General features: G+C 49.9%; 1 protein-coding gene across 2 annotated transcripts; it reads right to left on the bottom strand.

Moving 5' to 3' along the window:
- Nucleotides 1-568: 568 nt before the first annotated feature.
- LOC122388764 (aldehyde oxidase 1-like) lies at nucleotides 569-22,974 on the bottom strand. Of its 2 annotated transcripts, XM_043380145.1 has the most exons (25): nucleotides 22,923-22,974; nucleotides 17,275-17,353; nucleotides 16,708-16,949; nucleotides 16,348-16,466; nucleotides 14,338-14,497; nucleotides 13,694-13,892; nucleotides 13,107-13,466; nucleotides 12,780-12,904; nucleotides 12,485-12,610; nucleotides 12,043-12,210; nucleotides 11,755-11,920; nucleotides 11,256-11,371; nucleotides 10,712-10,843; nucleotides 9,962-10,181; nucleotides 7,024-7,216; nucleotides 6,489-6,672; nucleotides 6,052-6,256; nucleotides 5,401-5,518; nucleotides 3,901-4,012; nucleotides 3,473-3,631; nucleotides 2,935-3,200; nucleotides 2,456-2,702; nucleotides 2,165-2,261; nucleotides 1,754-1,861; nucleotides 569-1,185 (listed from the first exon to the last, which is right to left on the bottom strand). In XM_043380145.1, exons 2-25 carry the CDS (start codon nucleotides 17,339-17,341, stop codon nucleotides 1,115-1,117), a joined length of 3,960 nt encoding a protein of 1,319 aa, XP_043236080.1. In that variant the 5' UTR covers nucleotides 17,342-17,353; nucleotides 22,923-22,974; the 3' UTR covers nucleotides 569-1,114. The 2 variants fall into 2 exon arrangements, with proteins under 2 accessions (XP_043236080.1, XP_043236081.1); XM_043380146.1 differs by lacking the exons at nucleotides 16,348-16,466; nucleotides 16,708-16,949; nucleotides 17,275-17,353; nucleotides 22,923-22,974 and adding an exon at nucleotides 16,282-16,323.
- Nucleotides 22,975-23,347: the final 373 nt, after the last annotated feature.

The raw sequence follows: 23,347 nt of genomic DNA, 5'->3' as shown, positions 1-23,347 counted from the left end.
TAATGGTGAGGTCACGAAAATGACCTGACCTCATATGACCTTTAGGGAAAAATCCGAGATATACAAGTTGTGAGACTCATAATGGATACTAGATCCTGCAAGTTTCATTTCCCTGTGACATATCCTCTGGTAGTGAGGGCGTTGCGAAGTTGCGATATCTGAAGACCGTGCAGAGGTTCACTTATGACGTCATAGGTCAGTGACCTGACCTGACCCAAAAAATGCGGTTGGTGTCAAAAGATCCGGCTTGAATAAAAAGTCAGGTATGCCAAGTTTCAGCGCTCTATCGCCAGCGTGTTGGGAGCTATCGCGAAAAAAAAAAACCCTATCGGCATATACATACCCCCTCGGCCGGCGAGGGTTAATGTACTGGACAGCTGTACTTGTCCAATAACTAACCTAAAATCTTCACCTACCGAAAAAACAGGATGCCACCATATACCATAGAACTAAAGGAATGCTTTGTGTCGGCGACCCAAACTTATTTCGGCTATATGGAGGTGAGGTGATCGATCCAGTCTGATCTCGGCACATGTATAGCGACAAGCGACTTTAAAACCACTCCGTCAGCCATGCGTTGTATTCTCCCCGTGCACTTCACACAAACACTCGAGTTTGTATTTTCCTGTTAGAGGGAATGCTGACGCTGCCCAACATCCCTCAATACCAGAGATAGGCCAAAAATATTATCAGGTCCTACTATTGCATTTACACAAATAACGAAGAAGCGTTTACTTCATCGCTCCAGTTACACTTATCCTTACAACGACGGCATTCGGCATGTTTTTTTTTATACCGAGTTACCCGTCAAAGAATTGCGTCTAACACCCCTGTAATCAATCGCAAATGATTGGACTACTTCGGCATAAGCGGAAATCGAGTAGTATAATACCCAGCAAACCGATGTCTAAACTACGTTCAATTATTCAATGGCTGAAAACGCAACCAATGTAAAATCAATGGCTGGTCTCCGGCTAACAGCCACGCTGGATGATCACTGGTGTGGCCTCTTGTCCCAGCCTTTCGGCCCCTGATCGGAGATGACCCGTACGTTCGCCGTGGTCCGGTCCCTCGGCCTGGCGCGGTCCAGGTCTTCCGGGTCCCTCGCGGACGACTAGGAGAGGACCAGCATCTCAGGCTTGGTCTCGCACGCGGTCTCTGTGTACTCCACCGTACTGGGCGCATCTGAAAGATGGCCGCGAACAGATGCTTGGTAAACGTGGCACAATAAACGCGGGTACAAATATAGCGAAAAACACAATAACGGATTTGGGGATTAGACAAGAATACTGTACCTACCGTTGTTTCTTCATTAGACAAACACTATTCGTTAGAATTGTGTTTTTCTATTGAAAAACACACGTGAAACCAGCAGGTGAAATAAAAATATATTGTCCTTTCTTTGCACGTGGCGACTTTCTTTTTATATCATTCCAAAATGATCACCCGGTAGGCACAACATGCTTTTATCAAGAGCCAGACACGAACTTCGCAAATGTGGATCAAGCATCAAATCCTCTCGACAACAAGTGGCAGAAGAATATTCAAATGAGAGAGTCTCATGAGGTCTAACCGGCTTATTCAGAAAACCGCCAATGCGTTCTATTTCTTCGGAACCCGCAGCCCGCTTATCGGTTGGCAAAACCACCTTTATGCCACATCCCCGCTCAAAATCACGGCTGCATGGCTTGGCTCAGTGCCTCGGTCCGGGACTCCAGTATGACTGGGTGGGACGCGGCAGTCTGTTACTCACTGATGGTGACCCAGTCGTTGAGACCGGCGTCGCGGCGCGCCTCGGCCACTGCCTGCTGAATGGCCAGCAGGCACGCGTGGCTCATGCACACCGCCGGCTCGCCAGTCGCTGAGGGCAGGTGAAGGGGCTCAGTTAGAGGGCTCAGCCCAGGGCTACGGTGGGTTCAGTGATAGTTTGTCCACTGTCTAGCCACTGGGATATGTCAGATGGAGGATTTAGCTCGGCACTTGCGACAGATCATTTATAGGGCTCGATGCAACGAGAGCAAGTCGAGCGGCTGAATTTGCAGCCCAAACGGAAAATATAAAACAGAAAACAATAACGTTTGAAAGTATAACGAACGTTTCAACGCAGGTGATTGCTCATCAGTAGTTGTTGAATATGACGCATATAACCTTGGAGTGGCCTTACCTTTGGAATTGAAGATTCCGACGTCGTTCTTGTTGTTCTTCAGCAGCTTTACCCGGAAGTCTCTGGGCATGTCCTTATGAGTCGGCGGATAGTAGTTCTGAAATATGGGTGTTTGGTGTTAAGCTTTACACATAGAAGCACCAAGATATTTCTCGGCAGCAAACAAAACAATGGGCGGCTTCCTCCGTATGATACTGGTAGGTAAATCCACATACATATTTGAATGTCTGTCAGTCCATCTGAGCAGCATGTCGCTCACACGCGGCTGGTCGGTTTACGGTCCGTACTCACCCAGGCGCGGTTGGTCAGTTTGCGTCCCGTCTCCGGGTCGTAGCGGTACTGCTCGGTCAGGAACAGGCCCATGCCCATGGTGAAGGCGCCCTCCACCTGTCCGACGTCGATCCAGGGCGACAGCGACTGGCCGGCGTCCTCGTACACGTCCACGCGGTTGAAGCGGTACTCGCCGGTGAGAACGTCCAGCTCCACCTCGGCGGCCGTCAGGCCCCACACCGAGTACCCCGACTCCAGGGGCGGCTGGCTGCCGTCCGGCGGGGCGAAAAGGGGGAGGGGCGGTTATATTGACGTAGAGGGTCCACAACCGATGTCCACTGTGAAGTTAGAAACATAGCATACCTAACAATTAATTAATCAAGACACAATAAAAATAAGATAAATGTCTGAGGCGGCGAGCCTAATGGGCTCCCTACATAACACATATGCGTGCAACGCAGCCGATCGTGCGTACTGAACCCTACGAGGACTGCACTCACAGTGTGTGCGCCGTGAGGTTGGTGCCCATCATGGACGCCATCTGGACAACCTGCTGCCAGGGCCGCTCAGGCTCGCCCTCTGGCGCCCTGAACGGCTTCAGACGCTCCTTGAGCTGGTCGCAGGCCTGCCGTACGGCCAAGCTGCACATCTCGCTGCCCACGCTGCCGCCCGTGACGAAGCCGTTCGGGTTGACCAGCGTATTGTTGGGCTTCACTGATATGGTGCTAAGAGGGATGCCCAGCTCCTTGGCGCACACCTGTGCCACCTGGGAACCGACAGAGCGACGCTCAGCACAGAGCTCAGCTGGGCTGGCCGCACCCGTTCCAGAGCGCCGGCTACAGACACACACTAACACAGAATGGATACCGTCTAGCTACAAGCACTCGCTGCAACAGTGAAGACAACGTCAAGCACAACATGGGGCACAGTGTGTATTGTGCAAACATTCTCACAACGCAATTTCAGGATACCTACCATCTATTTAGACCGGCTATGGGCAGACACATACCTATATCCACGAGCTAAACCCGGGCTAACCTTGGTGTTGAGACCCTGACCCATCTCCACGCCGCCGTGCGACACTGCCACCGAGCCATCCTTGTCGTAGATGGAGACCAGGGTGACCATCTTGGACATCATGGCCACGTGGTAGTTCATGGGCAGCATGGCCAGCGCACGCTTACGCCAGCGGTTAGACTGCGGCGACAGACACGGCTTCGGTCAGCTCGCAGCGGTAATTTGCACCCAAGCAATATACAAAACGAATCCTTTGTATAGTTAGCTATTTTGAGTTCCTAACTTGCGCTAGTCGCAAGTGCTATGGAGTTGACATCTTGCACATCCCAAGGCCCTAAAACATATCCGATGTACGCGATGTGCGGTAAAAACAAATGCATAACTGCAAAAAAAAAAAACATGGACGGATTGGGTCGTGAACAACATGTACGAAGGCCACGGATACTCACTTTGTTGAAGCTGTCGATGTCAGCCTTTCTCTTCATGATGTCGGCCTTTTCGAACATCTCGCTCACCATGAGTGAGACGACCCTGTTGGCGTCCTCGGACTGCGGGGTTGGCCTTGAAAATAGGTGGACACAAATCACGGTGAGTTAAATTCATCATTATAGGCAGATCACCACAGGCACCACTATGATGCTGGGTCACTTTAACCCTATTCCTGGCGGGCTCCGCCGGGACAAGAAACTGGCGGGGGGGGGGGGCCGATTCGGCCCCCCCTGAGATCTCGAGAACGAAGCAAGATAGCGACAAGCGGTAAACGGCATCGGATACGCACGGCCAAGATCTACAATTTTTACAAAGGTTATTTTCAGGTCAGGTCAAAGATGACGTCACAGGGGTCGAAAAAGTCAAAATGGCGGCGCTAGATATGGAGAGAGTTTTTCTCGAATAACTTTCGAATTAGTCAAGATAGGAACAAACTAAAGGGCATCATCGTGATCCTCTCGTCAATCCGCATCGAATGATATATATGTTGACCTCGAAAGGTCAAGGTCAAAGGTTGACCTCAGGTCACGTGACCTTGAGGTCATCATGTATATCATTCGATGCGTCTTGACGAGCTGAACACAATGAGACCATCAACGCGTCTGTATCTTGTTCCTGTACGGAGTTATTGGCCAAAAACCTTTGGTGACCTTTGATGACGTCACATGACCTCACAGCTGCCCAACAGCAAAACAGACCTCAAGGTAGTGAAGGTTGATCGTATATGAAGTCATGTATGGTATATGGGGCCATTCCGACCCGTTTTAGTGGTAAAAACAGGGAGTTGATTTTCCCCCCCATTGACTTATAATGGGGAGGTCGCGAAATTGACCTGACCTTAGGTCACCGATATCAAAATTCCGAGATATACAAATTGCACATACTGGTACCCTAACTAAACCCTGAAGAGAAGAAATTGATCGGTCAAAAACTCTAGCTCTGGCGTGATTGCAAACTTTTCTGAGGTAGGGTCACCAAACCGCCTCTGGTGACCTGACCTGAGGTCAGATCAACTCAAAATTTTCAGACATGTTGCGTAGAAGCCTTTTAGGAAAAGTCAGAAAATTTGAGCTTCCTAGCTCAACGCGTTTGGGAGAAATAACCAAAAAACCTCAGGGGGGCTCCTGAGGCCCCCCCCGCCAGGAATAGGGTTAAGGTCTCATGGTTCACTTGCAATCCACATTCACCCACAATGGCTGACAATCGCGTAAGTGTCGTCAGCCATTGTGAGTTGTGACGACACTTACGCGTAAGTGTAAGTCGGCCTTTTCAAACTCTTTGACTCGGCCTTTTCAAACTTTCAAACTCAAACTCTTTGTTTGAGCTTTTGCCCGTTTTTTCACATGATGGCCATCTCAGCTGTGCTCATGAATCAGTACATTCGTTACATTTTTTCCACAGCTAATGTGGATTCTCTCGTCATTCTGGTGGAAAACCCCAGTGGTCGGAGTTTCACTCACGGTATCTTCGGATTACCGACGGCAAAGTTGGCCTTGCGCACTTCCCAGGGATCCATGCGCAGCTCGTGGGCGATGTGGTTCATCACGGTCTCGATGGCTGCGATCGCCTGGACGCTGCCTGCGGAAACCCAACAACATCGGCGTTAGGCTGGCTTGGGGTGAACCAGACGACAGTGATACTGATTACCCGATGGCTTGCAATTTGTAGACTGCACAGTCACCTGATAGTGATCACCAACGGCAAAATTGGCCTTGCGCACTTCCCAAGGGTCCATGCGCAGAAACCCACCTGATACCTTGCAGTCGGTCTGTGCAGGGCATATTTTAACAAATTTTTACTGAGTCCCAAAGTTGAGCAGAGGGCACGTGCTACGACTAAGGGCACAGGGCAAGGAACAAAGTAGGGCTTTGAGGAGGGCAGAAAGTAGGGCACGGCAGGCTACAGGGCATGGCACAGGACATTTTAGAGGGAAGGCCGGGTACCTACAGGTCAGGGCAGACAGCAGGGCACAGGTCAGGGAACCGGATAGGGCACAGGGCAGGGACGCAGTGGATCAAATCAGAAGGGGTTACGTCCCAAGGCGAGGGGGCTGCGTCCCAAAATGGGACGCAGTAAGTGCCTTAAAATATGCCCTGGGTCTGTGTGGTTACCTGGTGCCCTGCAGGCGGTGTACAGACACTGGTTGGTGGTGACCGTGCCCGGTGTAACCGTCCAGTGCTCAGCGTGGTACAAGTTTTTGACTCGCTGTATCACGTCCATGGCCTCAATGAAGCCGAGCAGGGTGTTGGAGTGGCCCAAGTTCATCACCAGGTGCATCTTCAGCGCCAGCAGCCGACCGCTGTCGTCGTAGCCAGCCTGAGGACACAGCAGGTTATGTCAGGGCGCTCTCTGCCGCTGCCATCTGCGGTACGACTGCCTGGACTGCTGTCAATGTTAATGCGGTGGCACCACACGGCTAACAGCAACAATTTGACAATATCAGACCTGCCTCACTGCGCCAATGTCAAGCAGGTTCCCACCCTTGTCCATCGATTCCCGAGCTGGCTAGGGGACACAGCCTCGCATATCCCGCTACATAGTGGCTCACCTCGTACGAGATGAGGTAGGGCAGACGGGTGGCACACATGTCGATCATATTCTCGATGTCGAGCACGACCCGCACGGGACGGTTCAGCTTGACGGCGGCCACGGCGCACGCGCTGGCTATGGGCAGCGAGTTGGTGATCTTGCCACCGTATCCGCCGCCAATGCGGCGCACCTGACCGTTAATCCTGAAATCGAGTCATACTCAGTCCAGAGATTGGTCCGTGTTCTGTTCTGTGTTCGATGTCCGGTGTTCGATCTCGACAGTGATCCCAAAGTTTCAGGCTAATAAGTCAACAAATCAGCGGCTCCTGGCCTTAGTGTTTTGCGAACTCGAAACGCCATCATACAGGTTAACCTAATTTGGAGACATGATCAATTAACAAAAAATAACCCTAAAGGGCGTGTGAAGTTGAGTGGACATATTCAGCCGACAACTAACACAAGAATCAGGAGCTGGATTAGCTCTCCCTGACGGGTCACAACGGGGACGCTTTGGTCCATTGACGTCGCCTCCACGGCAGTGCCAGGAGACTCACTTGTTGGAGGGAACATTGACGGCGTGTGAGACGGCGTCCACGACATCCTTGATGGTCTGCGTGGCGCTGAAGACGTTCAGCTGACCGTCCTCGTTGGGCACAACGCGCACCGACTGCGGCTCCATGGTGAAGTGGAACTGGGTGCCCACCTCCCACTCCCCGCTGAGCCGGTGGGGAGCCTGCTCCAGCGCCACTGAACGGGCGAAAACGAGACCGGTCACGCACTGACATAGTGGTCACTGACTTACTGGAGACCGCATAGGACACATACTGACAACGTAATAACCGATCACACACTGACTAAGTTGTGACACTCACGTAGTGTGACTCTATCATGCTCCGACATGGTTGAACCAGTGGCGGCGGATTCGATTTTGGCGTGGGGGGGGCAAGATCCCAGTCGAGATGATGTCATAGGCGGATCCAGAAAGGCGTTTTCGACGCTGTAGGGGGACATACCCCCCAAAGTGTCCAAAATCCAAAAACTCCTCGGATTTCGATTTCGATTACTGCTGAACAGTATAAAAAAAAAAAAATCCTGATAAAAATGTAATTATTAGGAAACATAAGGTACGTTTTGTCTATTTCGGGCGATGCAGGGGCAGGGGGAGGGGAGTAAATATTTGCTTTAAATGCCCGCTCCCTGGATCCGCCAGTGGACGATGTAACGCATTTCGTATTGCTGTATTAGAAAAAAGCTCCAATGGGAAAAAATTGTGCCATAACCCGATCGCATATCAGATGTTGAAGAACGGTGCCAAACCTTTTGAAGTAGGCGAGCGCTGCTCTTCAATGAGGTAACTCGTTACCATTTCCTCTGTTCATTTTACGTTGGATTTTCGTTTAACTTTCTTTAAAAAGTATTTCTGAGACAGATATCAACTGAAACTAGCTCACAGCGGGAGGAGACCGCTCAAACATTCAGAGACAGTCGGTCGCATCTAAACCTATTGGGACAGCGATCCGCCAGAAACCCTCCCCAAGGCAGTAGTTCGCCAACTAAGCTCACCGAGACGGGCTGTCTCGATGGGTTTATACAGTAAGCCTACAGCAAGGCTTAACTAAGGCCCAAATGCTCGTCAAGCTGGGAACGGAGGGCTGAGGTGAGGGAGCGCGGCGGCGGGCTGGGGTGAAGGAACGGTGGACTGGAACGAGAATCCAGAAGCTCTGGGTGGGGCGTTTCTTAATTAGGGCTTTAGGGTGCGCTGACTGCGGTAAGGTCCAAATTATCACACCAAATTTTGCCATGACATCTACCGGTTCAGGCACTCGAGAATCAGCGGCCAATGATATCTGCAAAGACGAAGCATTTCCAACCCAGCTTCAGCCTGGTGTCAGGGCGCCTCAGGTGGCTTTAATTACAGTTGCACATATCAAACGACCTCAGTGCAGCAAGTCTGTGGCCGAAACCATTCGGAACAGACTTCAAGGAAAAGTGAGACAAGGTTAGTGCTATCGTTAAGTGCCATTATAGACTTGGGCCCCGTTGGCTTGACCCACTGGAAGGTGGTAGTTATCGGACGCTGCGGGGCATACTCATTTTTTCCCAAAATGCCTTAGATTTTGCTTTCGTGTTCATGGGCGGCGGAACGGGGAGGGCACCGGGGCACCGTGCACCCTCCTTTTGATTTTGGCATTTTAACGTTAGCCCTATGGGCGTTGCATGGAAAGAATGGGACCAAAAGTCGGCAGTGCCCCCCCCCCCCTTAATTGAAGGTGTTCCGCCGCTACTGTTCGTGTTTGATGCTCTTTATTCTATAGCCAGCCTTACGACAGAGGGGGGCCCACTAATGATTAGTGCCCTAACCCTCAAAAGTTTCCAACATTAATTTTTACTTTTTTAATGGTGAAAACTGAAATAAAGCGGATATTGAACTGTGAACATCCAGTTTTTACACTGGCCCCACACAAGCCTCCGAATGCCCAAAGCAGATCTCTGATGACTGGCCTTTGGGTGTCATACCATACCGTGCATTGGTCAATGTGGTCAATGTGTACGACCTCGGCGTTTACCATTTTATGTGCTGGAAACTGTTGCGCTCGAAAAAATCAGGGGAGTGGCTTATTATGCGCGCTCATCAGTCCTAACTACCCGCAAGCGAATGGCTAGCCCTTCCGTCTCCGCTCGCTTGCGATTTGGCATTTATGTAGGTACAAAATAGCGGCAAACGACCACTGAAGGTATGAGTTGCGTCTCTCGCACACTTAAAATATATTTAAATCGAATCTGAAAAGACAAAAAAATGATATAAAGCGGAAACGGTTAGCATTTACACATATTCAAAAGGCACCGTTGGACAAACTGTAGGAGCGCAAAGCTGCAATATGGTTATGAAAATTACCACATGCAATAGAAAATATGCAATAGGCTATGAAAATTTTCCTCATGTTTAGGGCACAAATTATGGAGGGGCAAGAATATACGTTTACCCCTCCTCCAAAAGTTTCTTAGGGGACGGTGCCTCCTCTGCCACCCCGTATCCGTCGCCCCTGTAAGCGGTCACTGAAGGCCTGGGCTGCCGCTGCGTCACGTTGACGCTTATAATGCCTCCAAAACTAGGTTGAAGAGAGGAAACTTCAGTTGAACGCGAACGTTTGCCATTTAAGAAAGGCAACGTATGATAAAGTATATGGGCATCTGGTTACATCTTCAGATGATCGAACAGAATAATCAGCTATGTGGTTTCTTGTCTAAACTTTGTCACAAATTATGGGGGGGCAAAAAGATACTTTTGCCCCCCCACGAGTTTGCCAGGGGGGGCAGCTGCCCCCCCCTGCCCCCCCGAATCCGCCGCCCCTGGGTTGAACCTGCTATACACTGACAGAGCGAAGGGGAGAGGACCAGTCAACAACGAAATGGGGACGCGTGGCACCGATAAGACGCCGTGATGGTCATTCGCCATGGCCAGGAAACAGCTGTGGCCGGTGTATTACATACCATCGGCATCTCCTATTTTCAGGTTGGCTGGACACAGTTTGGTCTGCTGGCGTCCCTCTGGCTGATTGATCAGCGCCTCTTTGATGGTGAGCACGGGACGCTCCTGCTGCGAGTAGTGCACCTTGACCAGGGCGGCGGCACGTCGGGCCACCTCCCGGTTGTCGGCCACCACCAGACCGATCGGCTGGCCGCAGAACCTTACCCGGCCGTCGGCAAACAGCTGCACAGATCAGGGGTGGCACAGGTCACCGAAGGGGCAACACAGGTCACCAAAGGGGCAACACAGGTCACCGGTCGTCACAGGGGACAACACAAGTCACCGGTCATCACCGAGTAACAAGGATTCTGCCAATCGAAACAAATCGTAAGCAGGGTTGAATCCACCTTCGAGGAAGATCACAGTTTAGCCCCACGTTGGGCGCCACCCGATGCTAAGCTGTTTCCCCTCTCCTTCAGACCAGCCCCGAGACTTGCAGACAGAGTTTGAGGTGTAACATCAGGGCTAACTTCGTGTTGGCCGCAAAAGACAAGATACCTATCTAAAATCAAACCAATCAGTGTAGGTATATAAGAAATAATGCTCATGCAGTGGGGCTCGACGCTGTGCATTTACTGCCCAACTTCTAAAATAAAAGAAGATCCCTGCAACTTCAGATCGTATTTTGAAGGCTTGTCATATGTCCACAGTCCACACATCGACAGCTTATACGGAGCAACGAGCCAGGTAATGGAGGTTTTGCGAAGCCATACCTGATCGGTGGGCACCATCTTGCCATCCAGACCGAGGGCCCCGAAAAAGGTCACGAATTGTCCCATAAGGACATTATCGTTTGAGCCCATCACGTCTTTGGCCGTGACAAAGTCCTGGACGCCTGGCATCGCCTGTGGATAGGAAACAGTGTCAGAAAATGACACATGCTCTTAATGTGGAGCTACTCATGCCAAAGAAATAACAACAGCCCGGGCAACATGCCATAATTACTCGGTTGGACGGGATGAAAATGGATCGCACATGGAGCCCACGCTCGACAGTCAGGTATTCTTATGTGCGCATACCGTTCTAGCGCTCCACTAAACCAAGATATCTAAGGAAGGAATGATGCTATTCATAAAACAGTCTTGTGGTCAGGATTGAGGCGGACTTTCATGTTGAAAAAATCTAATGAGTGCTCACAAAAACGTACTAAGACTTCCTGGGAATAAGTAAAGTGGATAGGTACGTGAATCACCGTCCATAGCATACGCCCAACTGTAAGGCAGCATCACCAAATACAGAGTTTCAAACACGGCTTACTAGTGCCTGCGAGGCGTCAATGCTGCTGATGACGGCATTTCCGACTGTGGCAAGAACGTAGTAGCCGTGCAGCTCTCCCGGCGCCTCATGCTGGTCATCCAGGTACTCCGCTTCGCCTGCCAGCACCATCAGTCGTAATGTATTTCGCCGAAATGCACTGGATTTGTAATTCTAACAGATTGGTTAGGTGCTTACTTATTTCGAGACCGCTGAAAGTTATTGGGCATTATTAATTGCGCGGTCATCTCATTTTCCGTATCTATCTGGCATGTCGCCCTGAGTACCTTAATCTTTCCTGTATTTGCAGGTACGGTGTATTGTGCTTCTTTCTCAGTGAGGTGAGGTTTACCATCTCGGGGATAGTATGGCCGCGGTTTAGTGGTTGGGAGTCATGTGTCAGCGCATGTGAGTGTGCGGGAGCGTAGATGTATTTGTTTCGATGGGATATGTGTCACCGTCCTGTCTCCGAAAGCCTCAGGTTCTGACCCCAAACACTGACCTGAGGTCTGGATCTCAGCCTCCAGTTTCGGTATGGCTTGGTTGACGGGCCAGAGGGTCTTGTCCGTCTCGAACTCCTGCGTCCCCTTCATGAGGTCGCGGGTGAGGTCCTGGCCAGCCGACCTCAGGTGAGCCGGCACCTTGTCACCGAGCGTGTGGACCATCACCTGCAAAACAAGCATCGTGGTAACGTTTTTAAAAACGCTCCCTTCCTCAACGATCCTCCGATCTCTCTACTCATCTCCTTTCTGGTCTTTTCCTTTTCTTTATTTTCTTCTCCTCTCCTTACCTTGAAGAGCAGGTGGGAGGCCAGTCGGGCGCGGTAGCTGACGTCGGCCAGCTCGGGGTCCGGCTCGGGTCGCACCTCCCCCCGCAGTGTCTCCAGTGCGCCGCTCACGGTGGACGCCTCGCTCAGACAGCGGCCCGTCAGGAACCGCTCCGTGTTCTCGGCGTGAACCTGCCCGCACAGGAGTAGTCACTGATCTATATACGAGTCACGCGTCCACAGGTCACCATGGTTACTGGCGAACAGGTCACTGATGGCCATGCTACTGATGAACAGGCTACTCATCTAGGGGTTACTGATGCAAAGAACACTGGTCCATAGACAATTATGGAAAACGTATGATTTGTGCACACTACACGCTATACGAGTCACGTATGCGAAGGTCGGTGATAAGGTATCACAACGGAATGACGACCGTCCGCCTTCTCCGCCTGTAGCTACTCACGAACTGTCCGCTGATGCCGCCGAACAGCAGGGTGGGACGCTCGGTAACCTTCCCCGTGGCGGAGTCGTACGGCACGACGAACGCTGCGTTCACGTAGGCGTGCGCACTGATGGCCCGCGGAGTGATCTGAAGGAGACGGAACACGCTGCCGCTGTCTTAAACCGCCAACGTATGAACATATCACCGACGTATGTAGCTGTGTTTTGACCCTTGATATTTTTTATCGCAATGCATTAGGAATCATCATGTAAATACACTCCGGTACATTCCAAACAACATACGGCCACACACGAACCTTATACGATTTGAAAATGTACTTGTCGTCCAGGGCGGGCAGCTTCATCGAGATGATGATCTTGTTCGCCATGCTGATTTCGTACAGTTTCTCCACGGAAATTTCCTCCATCTTCCTTCCCTCGGCTGACAGAATATGCAAATAGTCAGTCAGAAGAGCACACATTGTGCAATGACGTAATAAAATTATATTACACATGTCCACAATGCAGCAATAAACACCATTCCATTGCTGGTGATTTCATTCAGACATTATGGTGACTGTTGAGCGTTCACATTGTGTTATGCAGACGCACACCGCAGTAAATGTTCGAAATACGGCACTAACCTATCTTCAGGGTGGCTCTGGCAGCGGTCAGCAGCAGGAAGACATCGGACGGGAACGACCGGTGCTTGTACTTGATCATCAGGTTGCCGGCCCAGGTGGCGGCGTTCCTGACGGGCGTGTTGGCCACCAGGCGGAGGTGGCGCGCCATCTCGGCGCAGTGGCGGTAGCCGGCCGAGCCGGAGAGCTTCTCCAGCTCGGTGATGAGCTGCGAGAGCGTGACGGCGGCGCCGAACACTGCGCCCGAGGAGTTCCAGCGGCCCGAGCGCGCCGCCGGCTCCGGGCCGGTCACCTCGCGCAGCTCAGGGATCTTCAGCAGCGAGACGTACCCGTCGGCCGGGGCCTCGTACTTGTCCAGCACGCCTGTCGCAGCGACCGGGCAACGTGAGCTCGACGTGATGCGTTACGGGGCTCGTGGCTAACTGTTACTTCACACTTTGTCTTAAGAGCACATAGAAATAGTGATATCACTGTTTCACTCTTCTTCATACATGTGTTTCTTGCCTATAGCAGCCTGAAGTAAAGTAAAAAAGGACGTTCGTATCTGGTTGGGAGGCTCACCTTCCCACCCTGGCAATGGCGACACTTACCCGTGGACGTGTTGCCGGCCACCAGGCGGATGGTCTTGCCGCCCACCGAAAGGCCGCTGAGGTCGGCCAGAGCCTGCGGCAGCGAGCTCGGCACGCGCCACGTGCTGCCAGCAGGGGTGAGCGCCGTGCGTGCGCGCGGACAGCCGGCACACGTGCCCTTGCAGTTGGCACCGGAGCTGCCGTGACAGCCAGCCGCTTCCTGAGAACGGGGCAAACAATGGGTTATCTTTACCGACCGACACGGAAACGACAGAGCACTGGAGCACCTGTCTCCGGGGTCGTACTTGTGTGGATCATAAAGCCCGAACTCCGAAGCACGGGTTTGTTGCGTAGCTATGATGTGTTTATGATAATGCGTTTGAAGTGTAGCTATTTGATGTGATATTCAGGTAAAAACAAATAAGAGGGATACGTAAAAGGGTTGAGTTTTGCAAGTTTGGTTTGAGCATGGGCTAGCGCATTTCCACTAAGTTCTTTATTGATGACTATTGGTAAACATTCATCTAGACAGATGATAAACATAATGCGTTACTTTTACATCAGACGTACAAAAGGTATTAAGAAAAATATATAGGAAAGTTGATCTGATATCTCATCGCATAAATTATCATTAGACACAAAGAGAGAAAATAGTTGTTAGGCACCTCGATATCTCTGACGAGTTTCTTGGTGCTGTCGTCTGTTTCGCCGGTGAACGTTTTGAAGGCGTCCAGAATGGGCCGGTAGCCGGTGCAGCGGCACAGGTTGCCGTCCATCGCCTGTTCCACCTGCTCCGGGGTCGGCTGACCCTTGGACTGGAGCAGGCTGCGGCACCGTAACACTATCGTCAATTAGTTGGCGACATATGACATCGCGAAACATTACTTCACGACATCGCGAATATTAATGACATTTTTAAGCATCGGCGGTCAATTCTAAGTCGTTCTCAGCGTTGGGTGCGGACATAGGTGTAGGAACAGGGGGACGGGGGGCCGGTGCCCCCCCCCCCCACTTTTCATAGTGGGGGCCAGTAATGTTAACTGCCCCCCCTCACTTTTTGCCGAACATTAATGTATTTGCAGGTACCACCCCGAAGAACAAACTTGACGGTTCTCCGGCCTGCCCTCTCATGACGATTTCCATTTGTGCTTCATCGTTATTGAGTGCAATTTTCCTCCACCCAATGAAAGGAAATTTTGTCAGAAGCAATAAGTGGCAGCTTAGGGGCAGTGCGCGCTGCAAAGAGAGACAATACTGGCGCAGCAGAATGCGTAAACGGCGTAAACTAACAATTTATGTTAGGCGGCCTTGCATGTTGATCGGTTACTGGCATATACGCTCTCGTAATACGCTCGCTCGTAATAAAAAATGTTTTTGGATGCTTCTGGAATTCGCATGGGTGCCAACCAGTGGCGGATCCAAGGTGGGGTCACATGGGTCATGCCAACTTGGGGTCCGGGGGCACTACAGGCCTACCAGGGGCACCACCGACCTATCAGGGGCACCACAGACCTGACAGGGGCACCACCGGCCTGTCAGGAGCACCATCGGCCTAGCAAGAGCACCACAGGTCTGCCAGGGGCACCACCACGGCACCACAGATCTGTCAGGGGCACCACAGGTCTTCCAGGGGCACCAAAGGCCTTCCATGGGCACCACCGGCCTCGCAGCTGCACCTTGGGCCTGTCAAGGGCACCACGGACCTGTCAGGGGCACCTCAGGCTTGTCAGGGCCCAGGGGCACCACAGTCCTTTCAGTAGCACCACAGGCCTGTCAAGGGCACCAGAAGCCTAGCAGGGGCACCACAGGTCTGCCAGGGGCACCACAGACCTGCCAGGGGCACCACAAGCTTGCCAGGGGGCACCCACTGGCCTCGCAGGGGCACCCTGGGACTGTCAGGGGCATCACGTGCCTGTCGGGGACACTTCAGGCTTGTCAGGAGCACCACAGTCCTGTCAGGGCCCAGGGGCACCAGCGGCCTAGCAGGGGCACCACGGCCTCGCAGGGGCACCACCGGCCTCGCAGAGGCACCATGGGCCTGTCGCTGGCACTTCAGGCTCGTAAGAAGCACCACAGTCCTTCCAGGGGCACCACAAACCTGCCAGGGGCACCGGCGGCCTAGCAGGGGCACCACAGGCCGGCCAGGGGCACCACAGGCCGGCCAGGGCAAACAAATGAAAATAGGACACCACCAAAATTAAGTGGCCGAAATCCGTTGAGGTTTTAATTTTGGGTATAGGTAGGGGCACTACTTCGATCCATGACCCTCCCCTTGGAGTTTTCCTGGATCCGCTCCTGGTGCCAACGCGGCTGCGGAGGCCAGGGGGACGCGTCCATGAGATTTAATATCTGGACGGGAGTCTCCCTGAGATTTTGGTCGATTTTTTTTTCTTGTCACTTTTTTACCGATTTGAGCAATGAGCATGCTTGCGAAAATAAAGTGGCCGAAATCCGAGGAGAAAATGGATTTTGGGGGTAGGTGAGGTTTTGTGCCTCTGGGAGCCTGCCTCTCCCCCCCCCCCCCACTTTCGAAAACGTTCCTACACCTATGGGTGCGGCATGCGGATATCAGAGACGGGCTTCAAACCGCCTTGGGTTTAGTCCGTTACCTGTACATGGACATGACCATTCCCGGGCTGCAGTAGCCGCACTGAGTGTAATTACTGGTCCATTACCTGTACATGGACATGACCATTCCCGGGCTGCAGTAGCCGCACTGTGTTCCGTTCATGTGCGCCAACCGCGCCTGCACCGGGTGGTAGCCGTCCTTTCTGTTTCCGATGCCCTCTACAGTCTGAAACGTTAGAATAAAAATATTATGGTTCGTTCATCGGCAGTTCGAAGGACCTGCCTAAAGCTGGCTTCCCTTGCGCTGGTATGGCCACGATACCGCAGACAGCGATGCCAGGGCATTTCTGAGATGTGCTAACGATCAATCATCACCGATGGGGACAATTCATTTAATAAAATTTCCATTCACATATAACAAATTCCCTTTAACGATAGAACTGAAATGGGCTCGCGCAATGGGTCACCTGGATGCTCCAGTCGCCGCAGGCCTGCAGCGGCACCATGCACGAGTTGACGGCGCGGCTCTCCGGCTTGCCGGTGGCCGGGTTCACAGAGGTCACGTTGACCACGCACGCGCCGCACATGCCCTCGCGACACATGGTCTTGGTGCCCGGCAGCTGCTGGTGCCGCCGCAGGTACTCGGCCAGCGTCGTGGTCGACGTGACGTCATCGCTGCCGACGTCATCACCAGCCGCACGCTTCAGCACTGAGGCACGAGAGAGAATATTTGCGTTAAAATTCTTATCATAAATTTAAGTAAAGAATTATTGTCCCGGGACATTCGTTGGAAAACAGTTGTGTATTTGCCTTCTATCTGGAAAATTATGTTAACTGAATATAAACTTACGATAGCTTCCATTACTATCAGTAGCAAGTTCTATTCTACTTTAACTCGCAGTCCGTACCGTACTTCATAAACACATGCCCTTACACTGAGATAAGTATACTTCAAATGTTTTCTACCTACTCGTCATACCCGCTGACGTTAATTGATAGTGTTATATTAGGTATAGGAACAATAATAACCGCACCTTTGTGTGGCTGGCTGTTGATGGAGAAGGAGACAGCGGCGTCATTCGCCGCGTTAGTTGGCGCCATTTTACAGCCGACCTGCAGAAGAGACGCAGCCTCAGTCAGACAATAGAGTGCTCTGATTGGGCCTTAACCTGCTACGGTACGCCGTGGAAATGTCTGCGCAGCACCGCACCTGCACTTTGCTTTAGTCTTACTTTAGGTACTCATGTGTAATTTATTTGCATTTTATCTTGAAAATGTGAGATGAAATATCTTTGCTGAATCAATGATGGGATGAAACGATAGGTGTATAAACGTTGCATAAACGAAGTGGCATCACCCGTGATGATTGCATGCAGGGTCCGCACTCTTGAAAGTCTCCACCAAGCCGGAAGGAGGAGGGGTTAAACACTCTCCCTTATTTGAATTATGATCATCAGACCACATTTTGACGACCGCTGACATCAGAGGTAGGTACGGAAGCTCGTGCTACCATCGATGTAAAAATATTTGGTGAGCCTTAGCAGTTGCACGTGCGTGCTGCATCTCAAAATGGCCGACGACCATGGGTCGTTGAATGACCACCGATTCAATATTTCTCATGTTTTGAATCCCGATCCAGTTGACACTCGCAGGCACTGGCCTTCCGGCGTCATGTCATTTCACCGGTATAGAACAGGAACGGTGAATACAATCCCTATTGCTTCGCCCCTAAAGATACAGTTCAGCAAAAGAGAGGAAGTTGCTTTTTAGGTACAACAGGAAGCCGTCGGCAGGTACCCAAGTTGAATGTATATCAGGTCAATCACAGGTCTAATTTCAGGTCAATGAGATAAGTATTTCTTTTTGTTGTTGTTTTTAGCGGATTTTTTTTTCTCGAATAAGTACATCGTCGAAGAGCTGAATTGCCTACATATAAGTACCAACATGAGTTCGTATACGGTCAAGACGTTAAAAAAAAAAATGGTGATGAAAGGTCACGGGTGGTTTCAAATGACCGTTGGTGGGTTTGAAACTCGGTGAGTTATAAATAATATTTGGTCAATTTTTTTGTCCAGACAATCTCACCATTCATCCCACAATTATAGGTAAGTTTGTATATATTTTAATATAATGTCCTATTTTCGGGACCCATATCAAAGGTGTCCTTGTGTAGGTGCTCAGTGGCTTATCTCGATGAACGTTAAAAACTATCCTATATCAGTGATACTTTGGAGAGCGGCATTTCATAACGCTACCCAATCGCCATCCACTACCTGTCGTGTCGATAGGACACTGCAGAGAGGCCGGCGTCGTCTCGTCTTGACACTTGAACCAGAGTTCACTGAGTTGTGATAAGTTGTACCAAATGTGTGGTGTGCAGATTGCAGTAGTGTACTTATAATGCATTAATGCCAACGTATATATTGAACCAGTCTATCGCCAGCTCCTGTATGGCCGTTTTCACGACGGAACTTTCGCGGTGGAACCTATTTGATACCTGGAAAGTACCAACCCTTTAAGGCCTTAGAATCCTTACAACTTAAGTCTTTTGCCTTCAAAATATTTTTAGAAGTTGTAATCCAGGTGATTTTGGCCATCAAATCGCTTATTTATTTCAAAACAAGCCAATTTTCGGTTCTAGCAGCCCACCGTTGGACTATGAGGGATCAAAGCAGCCTGGCAACTAGATACCCGGCTTCTGTTTCACCGGCCCGACGCTGCACGCGCCCTGGTGGTGACCGGGCGCAACAAATCCGCCGCCACCTTAGCAGTGGCATGGACTTCCGCCGTCTGCTGCGGTTCAAAGTCAAGCCAGCGTGGAATTGGGAGAGCTCGGTCAGCCATGGTGGTGCCCGGGCGCATCAAATCCGCCGCCGCCTTAGCAGTGACATTGACTTCCGCCGTCTGCTGCGGCTCCAAAGCCAAGCCGGCGTGGAATTGGGAGAGCTCGGTCACCCGCAGCTGGCAGCTCAGTAGGTATATTTCCTTATCATTGTACTAGCATTATATAGATATGCCAATTTCATAAACGTGCTTATGCTTTAGGTTTACGTGAGTGGTAAACCTTTAGATAAAATGAATTAATGTAATATCTAATAGAAAAACAGCAAAGTAACGGCCCACTTATTCAAAAGGCAGAAAACCTACTACAAAGAACTCCTAAAATTCCTGAGGCATCAAAGGAAACTACTAAAATTCCTGAGGTATCAAAGGACCAAACGGGCATCTATAACCCGGTTTACATAGGGTTTGTTGCAAGCTTATATCTCCGTCCGTGATGTTGCAAAAGATGCCAATGGTGCTTAACAATTTACAAAATGATCCCCTCTAAATATTTGAAGACCACTGCATCGAAATTATCGCCAAATTAACGACCTAGAGCCTCGTCAAATATGCTATGTAAACCGGGTTTATTAGGTACCCGCTATCCCGTCGTGAAAACGGCTTATGTGCATTTTTTTGGAAGCATCTCCCCTGCGATAACCGTCTTCATCTATGAAATAAAGCTTACCTATAAATAAAGGTTGCATCAAAAAAAGTATTGGTTATGAAAGAGGCTCTGGCCTACGCTACGTAGCATCGGTTTTATTGTTTATTCGCGTAAGCTCTTATGGTGCGTAAAATGTCCCCCTTCCTTCAACTTGCAAAATGATGGAAATGATGCAAAATGATGGAACGGATATTGGTCGCATCTATTGTGACACACTTAGAAGATGCTGGGCTGCTAACAGAGTATCAGCACGGATTCAGGAGGCGATTGTCCTGCGAAACACAACTAATTATGCTATGTCAGGACTTGTTGGCATCCATTGATAATAGAAAATGCATAGATTTGGCATTTATCGATTTTAGTAAAGCTTTTGATAAGGTCCCGCATTACCTTCTGATAAATAAGCTTAAAACATATAACTTAGATAAAAAGGTATTGGGATGGATCAGATCTTTCCTAAAGGATCGAACCCAGAGGGTTGTAAATGATACTTGCTTTTCTGAACCCATTAAAGTAACGTCGGGTGTACCGCAAGGAAGTGTTTTGGGTCCCATTCTATTTCTTTTATATATAAATGACCTCACAGACAAAATCAATTGTTCAGTTAGATTGTATGCAGATGATGTAGTTCTCTATACACATGTTTCAGGTAACGAGACATATAATAGTGTTTTGCAGGCAAACCTTGATGAACTATCTCAATGGTGCCAAGACTCAAAAATGGTTATCAATGTTAATAAATGTGCAATCATGCGTATGTCTAGACAAAAAAATGAATATAGCACCTAAATACTTTTTGAACAGCGAAGAGATTAACGTTGTTCAAGAATTCAATACTTGGGAGTGCATATATCTAGCAAATGTAGTTGGCAAAAACATGTAGAATATGTCGCTGGAAAAGGCAACCAAATTATTCGATTCATTAAAAGGAATTTTAGAGACTGCCCTCAAGCTGTGAAGGAAACTGTTTTCATGTCACTAGTCAGGCCAATTTTGGAATATGCAAGCTGTGTCTGGGACCCATGTGGAGAGGGTTTAAAGAAAGAAATTGAGATGGTTCAAAGACGTGCTGCGAGATTTGTGTTGAACGATTACGAGAGATATAGCAGTGTTGATGAAATGTTAGAAAAAAATTGGATGGAAAACTTTGGAAAGGCGACGTAGTGAGTCTCGACTGTGCCTTATGTTCAAAATGTTCAACGGTGAGCTATCGCAGTTATCCACAGAACTCAACAGCATCATATGCCAGCCCTCTTATGTTGGTAGGCATGATCATGAGAAAAAGATTAGAAGGGTTCAGTCTAGACTTCTCCCTTACCATCATTCATTCTTCCCTAAGACGATTAGGGAATGGAACAGACTCCCACGTAGTGTGGTTGAAGTCAATTGTTTCAAAGATTTTCAGGAACTTTTAAAGAATTGACTGGCTAAGCATTCCAAGATGTACGAAATATGAAATTATTGTGTTACCGTGATGTGACAATGTGTGTGATATCTGTGAATGTGTATGTGTAGCATGCTATTTTCATGTGCGACGACGTATAGGGTAGGGTGGTTTAATTTGAATGGGGTGGGGTGATTTGAGCATGGTTGGTCCGGATGGGATTGTGGGAGAGGTGCTGGACCGCAAGTCTGGGCCCGATTGCGATAATTTTCGCCAGGGAATGACGACCATTTCCGTAACTGGCTTTGGTTGTAGCCTAGCAGTTTTCCCGTAGTTTCATTTGGGCCAACTGTTATCGAATTGCCCCGCCCTGTTCAAGTTGTTCCACCCTGCCTTATGCTGTAGATAGAATATCGATAGTTAGGTACTACCATCACCAGGGCTTTACAGCATTTGTGATGTCTGAACTAATATACGATTAATATACGATTAACTTGTTTGGGGTTACACTGAATTTGTAGGTCTGCTTCTGCTCCAACAGGCTGACTTTTATGATATATCTTATATGCCGACTTCCTCAAAAACTAGTGCTGAGTCTCCTTGGGTTACGGACGTTCATTCTTGCGTCTGATCCCCGAGGAAACGTTTGTTTGATTGCAAGGTCACTGATATTTCTGAACATTGAACAACGAACAAGCCCACGCCTGCATTACAAATGGATTAACTCATAGAACATTGGCCACATATCCAGTTACAATGCGAATTAATCCTCTGGGCCCGAGGTGGGAGATGCTATCCCGAGAGTTTTTTTTTTCTCTCGCGATTGCTCGGAATGCGCTGGCCTTATAAAGCTTAAAGTTGGCTTTTATAAATATATTTCATATAAAGATAAAACTTTATAAAGATCACCTGTGGTCATGTCGGACATGTGGCAACAGGAGTATTATTAAGGCCGTTATTTCGGCGCCAGAAAATCTTGGGCCATCTGAAGGCACGTACCCTCTTGATATACCTAATACAATTCTGACGTAGTCCAATAATTAACTTTTGTACTGTTGATCCTTTGTTGTATCATATAGCTATGACATCTTCTACTAAAAACATCGGAATTGTTCGTCAATCACTGCCTTTCAAATTCCCTATAGAGTCGGGAAAGCCACCACCGGACTCATAAGGACCTGATAAACCAAAGGTACGCATCATGACCTCTACCGAACAACTCGGTGACTTGAGTAGCTTTGACCTGACCTTGACCTCAGACCTTGACCTGAGGTCAACAGTCAGTACCCTAAATTGACCTTATCCAAGCCACGTGTATGTATCATTCGACGCGCCTGGCCATGGCGAAAATGATGGTGCCAAAATCGCAAACCACTGTTGGTGAAGTTATTCACCAACAAACTGAACCCCTACCTCGGAGCACTTGACCTGACCTTAGAGATCACCGGTTGACCTGAGACCTTAAAATCGGGTACTAGTCGCTGCGTCTCGTAAAGGCGCACGTTCTCGCTTTTTTAGCGGAGCTCTAGCTCAACTAGGAGCAAAACGGCAAGGGGAATGGTTACATCACCGCGCCACACACACATCCTCCCCGCCCTCCCCTGTCTCTTGGTCAGGGCGCATGTAGAAAACCGATAGAACCGGCGAAAACCGATAGAATGAGTAATAGTTCATGCTTTTGAGATGGTTGACGATAGTCATATATGTAAATGTGTTATCCTAGACGTTGACACTAGTACATAATAGCTCCAATGTATGGCAAGCTCCCAGTTGGAGTCGGTCAGAAGCCGCCCTCTGGCGTCCCTCACCTGGCTCGCCGGCCTGCGCTGGTGCCGGTCGTCGGTTGGGGTCGGACTCACCACTGGCGCCGCTCCCAGCCCTACGATGGATCCGCGCCGGCGCCACCGACGAATCAGGGGCGCGCCCAGCCGGGTGGGCTGGGCCCCAAATAGATATCCAGTATCCACACTTTGTGTGGCCCTCCCTCTGCTGAACTAACTCTACTGCCGGATAAGAATCTATTAGTGTACCATTCCCCGTATAGCTATTGATCTTGTTTCCCAAAATCGGAAAACGCCAGACTGGCTCCACCCCTGGCTCCGCCACTGGCTTCACCACTGGCTCCGAAGCATTATCGCCCATGAATGTCTACGCTCACGTGTCGTCTCAAAGGACTCCTGAGTGCCCGAGTACCAGCTTGGCGAATTTCGCCGAGTCACGGGGAGTGGGCAAA

This window comes from Amphibalanus amphitrite, unplaced genomic scaffold (genome assembly GCF_019059575.1).
Source record: "Amphibalanus amphitrite isolate SeventyFive unplaced genomic scaffold, NRLGWU_Aamphi_draft 000335F_arrow, whole genome shotgun sequence".
Classification (NCBI taxonomy): domain Eukaryota; kingdom Metazoa; phylum Arthropoda; class Thecostraca; order Balanomorpha; family Balanidae; genus Amphibalanus; species Amphibalanus amphitrite.
Note: the sequence above shows the minus strand (reverse complement) of the source record. Positions and strands in the feature narration are given on the sequence as shown.

Coding starts and splice junctions, on each gene's coding strand:
- LOC122388764 (XM_043380145.1), bottom strand. CDS start 17,341: ATGGCGCCAACTAACGCGGCGAATGACGCCGCTGTCTCCTTCTCCATC. Junction 16,950..17,274: donor CAACAGCCAGCCACACAAAG/GTGCGGTTATTA, acceptor CTCGTGCCTCAG/TGCTGAAGCGTGCGGCTGGT. Junction 13,467..13,693: donor GGCCGGCAACACGTCCACGG/GTAAGTGTCGCC, acceptor TCGCTGCGACAG/GCGTGCTGGACAAGTACGAG.